This window comes from Gossypium arboreum, chromosome 12 (genome assembly GCF_025698485.1).
Source record: "Gossypium arboreum isolate Shixiya-1 chromosome 12, ASM2569848v2, whole genome shotgun sequence".
Classification (NCBI taxonomy): Eukaryota; Viridiplantae; Streptophyta; class Magnoliopsida; order Malvales; family Malvaceae; genus Gossypium; species Gossypium arboreum.
In genome coordinates this window covers 97605599-97608862 of record NC_069081.1, presented here as the reverse complement: position 1 = coordinate 97608862, position 3264 = coordinate 97605599, and the positions used below count along the sequence as shown (strand labels likewise).

General features: G+C 32.8%; 1 protein-coding gene across 1 annotated transcript; it reads right to left on the bottom strand.

The window, feature by feature from the left end:
* Positions 1–1894: 1894 nt before the first annotated feature.
* LOC108478740 (transcription factor bHLH162-like) lies at positions 1895–2897 on the bottom strand. The gene is made up of 3 exons (XM_017781209.2): positions 2677–2897; positions 2263–2592; positions 1895–2174 (listed from the first exon to the last, which is right to left on the bottom strand). Exons 1-3 carry the CDS (start codon positions 2836–2838, stop codon positions 2028–2030), a joined length of 639 nt encoding a protein of 212 aa, XP_017636698.1. The 5' UTR covers positions 2839–2897; the 3' UTR covers positions 1895–2027.
* Positions 2898–3264: the final 367 nt, after the last annotated feature.

The following is a 3264-nucleotide window of genomic DNA, read 5'->3' as shown; positions in this document are numbered from 1 at the left end:
TTTAGCCCAATTTTAGTTTTCCTTACTCTATCATTTAAAATATAGTCTAATTAGGACTCACATTATACAAATTGACCCAAAATCATATTTTGGCAAAATAATGATTTGCCCTAAACTTTCGATATTTACACTTTTGCCCCAAAGCTCGTAAATTAAACTTCAGCCTATTTTCTTATGTTTTATGACATGCTGATCATTTTTCCTTCTATGGTAACATCAAATTCTCACTCTAACATGTACTTATGACTATTAGGTATTTTTACCGATTAAGCCCTTTTGCTCGTTTTCACTTAAAACCGAGTAGTACAAGTTGTCTAACATAATTTAAAACCTCATATTCTATCATAAAACACCAAAATACACAAATTTCAACTATGGGTATTTTTCCAAATATGAACCCTAGGTTGAATTATTGCTAGCTAAGCTTAATCGAGCTACCGGGACTCCAAAAACGTAAAAATCATTAAAAAAGAGGCTAGAACGGACTTACAATCGAGCTTGGAAGCTTGAAAAACCCTAGCCATGGTTTCTCCTTGCTATATTCGGCCATGGGGTTGAAGATGAGCAAAATTGGCTTTTAATTTTGTATTTTAATTCATTTTACCCCTAAATGACCAAAATGCCCTTACTACTAAACTTTCCAAAAATTCCATCCATATCCAATTTTTGTCCATAGACTTAGAAATTGGTAAAATTCCTATTTAAGGCCTCCTAATTAATATTTCAAAACAATTTCATACTAGAAACTTCTAGAATGCAAGTTTTACAAATTATTTGATTTAGTCCCTAATTTCAATTTAAGCACTTTATGCATAAAATTTCTTCACGAAATTTTCACACAATCATGCAATCATATCATAGACCTCAAAATAATCATAAAATAATTATTTTTATCTCGAATTTTGTGGTCACGAAACCGCTATTCCGACTAGGCCCAAAATCAGGATATTACAAAATATCTCAGTAAAATATTAATAAAGTAATATTTATCTAATTAAATAATTATAAAATATCATCAAAATATCTCCAATATCATCATTTCCTTATAGAGTCCTCTCTCTTTTTAATTGACCATTTTGCCCTTTATAACCTTTTAAAATTTCATTATTGAATCATCATTTAATTTGGTAAAATTACAATTTAGTCCCTTATACTTTTTCTGCTTATTCAATTTGGTCCTTATTCATCCATTTCTCTTAATTTTTAAATCCTTCTACCTTTAAGATATTTGCACTATTGACCTTTCACTTCAACTTTTCCATATTTATACTTATCACACAAAACTTTTCGCATATTTACTTATGCCACAAAACTTTTCGCATATTTACAATTTATGCCACAAACTTTTCTATATTTATACTTAGGTCTTGCTTCTTGATTTAACTTCCTTTTGATATCTTGTAACTTTCATTTTCTTGGATCTTATACTTTTTTCGCTAAAATTTTTTCTCATATTATTTACGACAAACGGGAGTTTTGATTATGTTACAGTTCGGGTATTAACATTTTTATCCAAGCCGAGCTTGGACAAAATTTAGACTTATTTTTCTGGCTGGAACGAGCCTGGACTTAAAATTTTATTAGGGCTTAGCCTGAACCTGACTTGGCCATGGACATCTGTAATCTCAACTCCTTTGATCATAATTTTTTTTTTTATAAAGTCAAGCTGGGAATAGACTTAGACCTTGGGAATGCTAAAAAAAAAAAAAAAACCCTTAATTATTGGTTTATGTTGTTGCCAAAAACTTAATTTTCTTTTTTAAGTTTGAAACTTAGGGAAATTAGACTAACATTAATTGTCAATATACCAAAAAGATGAAATTAAAAAAAAGCATTAAATAAATTTCATCCAGCTTTACTCTTAGTCCCTTACTCTCAATAAACAATTGGAAAGTTTCGAAGTCCACTTATGATTGTTCCATTACTGAAGGAATGGCTGACACCAGATAATAGAAACAAATAAAGGCAATATTAAACCAGCAAGCAGCCTAGCGGGGCATAGAAGCAGCTAGATTGAGAAACGTGAATCACATGATATGGAAATTCCACGTTTCGGGAGGGATTTCGTAGTCCCAATATAGCTCTTGTTCAAGTTCCTCTTCCCTGCACCTGTCTTCATTCACAAACTTGTTCAATTTCTCCTTTATTATTTTCGCTACACCAAATTCTCCAATCTGCGTCCAACAATGAAAATTTTAATTCCAAGATTTTCAAAAAAAAAAATTTGAAATTGGAATTGAAGAGCAGAGGTGGGTTAATTACCTCAGCATGAACGATGTGGAAAATTGTATTCCCAACAACCCAGAAATTGGCGTTCAGTACATGAGCTCCATCTTCATGAAATATGCGGATCATCTCATAAAACATGTACTGACTGCCGGGCCCTGTCATCAAAGCCACCTCCATAGCTGAACCCTTTTCGTTAATCCTAATTTCAGCAGGTTTAGTACTATCATTACTCTGGGTGCATTTGTAGGATCTCGTTCTTCCCATTAGGCTTTCCTTTCTCTCCCTGGATTCCTTCAACTTTGTTTGCAGCCTCTTTATGTATTTCACAGCTTCATCTACTTGATCAGGTAGTGATAATGGCTCCTGCAATTAGCATATCCCCATTGAAATGAAAACTGAAAGTACTCCTGCAATTAGCATATTAAGCCCCAAAAAAGAAAAACATACCTTGGAATTTTGATGGGGGAGTAGAGAATTGAGCATGGAGTACAAATTCTTCATATGATTTCTCCTGTTTTTCTCAATGATCTTCCTCTCAACCTTAGCTGAAGAACAACGAGACCTTTTCATTCCCTTATTCCCACCCAAATTATGAGTCAAGTGTTCCATTTCAAGTTCCCTTGGTATACGCACACTAAGCTGTGTTATGTTGTTTTTTATACTTACACACACAACAGTTGTGGCTAGCGATTACCGAATAGGGTGAACAAGAAGTGGAAAGCGCCGAAACTTCGATTGCGACAGATGACGGAAGCAAATAGTAAGAAATATGAGGACACGCGGTGCCGTCACTTGTGTTACGTCACAGCCTTCTTGTCGGAATTATTGTTCTCTAACATGGGACCTTTTTTAACTCTAGTTAAAGATATGATTACATTTTAAAAGTTTAATATAAAAATAATGATTTTTATTTGACTCAAATATACCTAACAAAATCTACATAAAAATATAATTTCATAAATAGTTGATTGAGTCTTACTATGATTAATATCTGTACTATTTTCTGTGTGTGAGAATATAATTTTGAGTGCATTA

Excerpts from the sequence above, each read along its gene's own strand:
- LOC108478740 (XM_017781209.2), bottom strand. The coding sequence starts at position 2,838 with ATGGAACACTTGACTCATAATTTGGGTGGGAATAAGGGAATGAAAAGG. Across the intron at positions 2,593-2,676 it reads TCCCCCATCAAAATTCCAAG|GAGCCATTATCACTACCTGA; the intron begins GTATGTTTTTCT and ends TGCTAATTGCAG. Across the intron at positions 2,175-2,262 it reads TCCACATCGTTCATGCTGAG|ATTGGAGAATTTGGTGTAGC; the intron begins GTAATTAACCCA and ends TGTTGGACGCAG.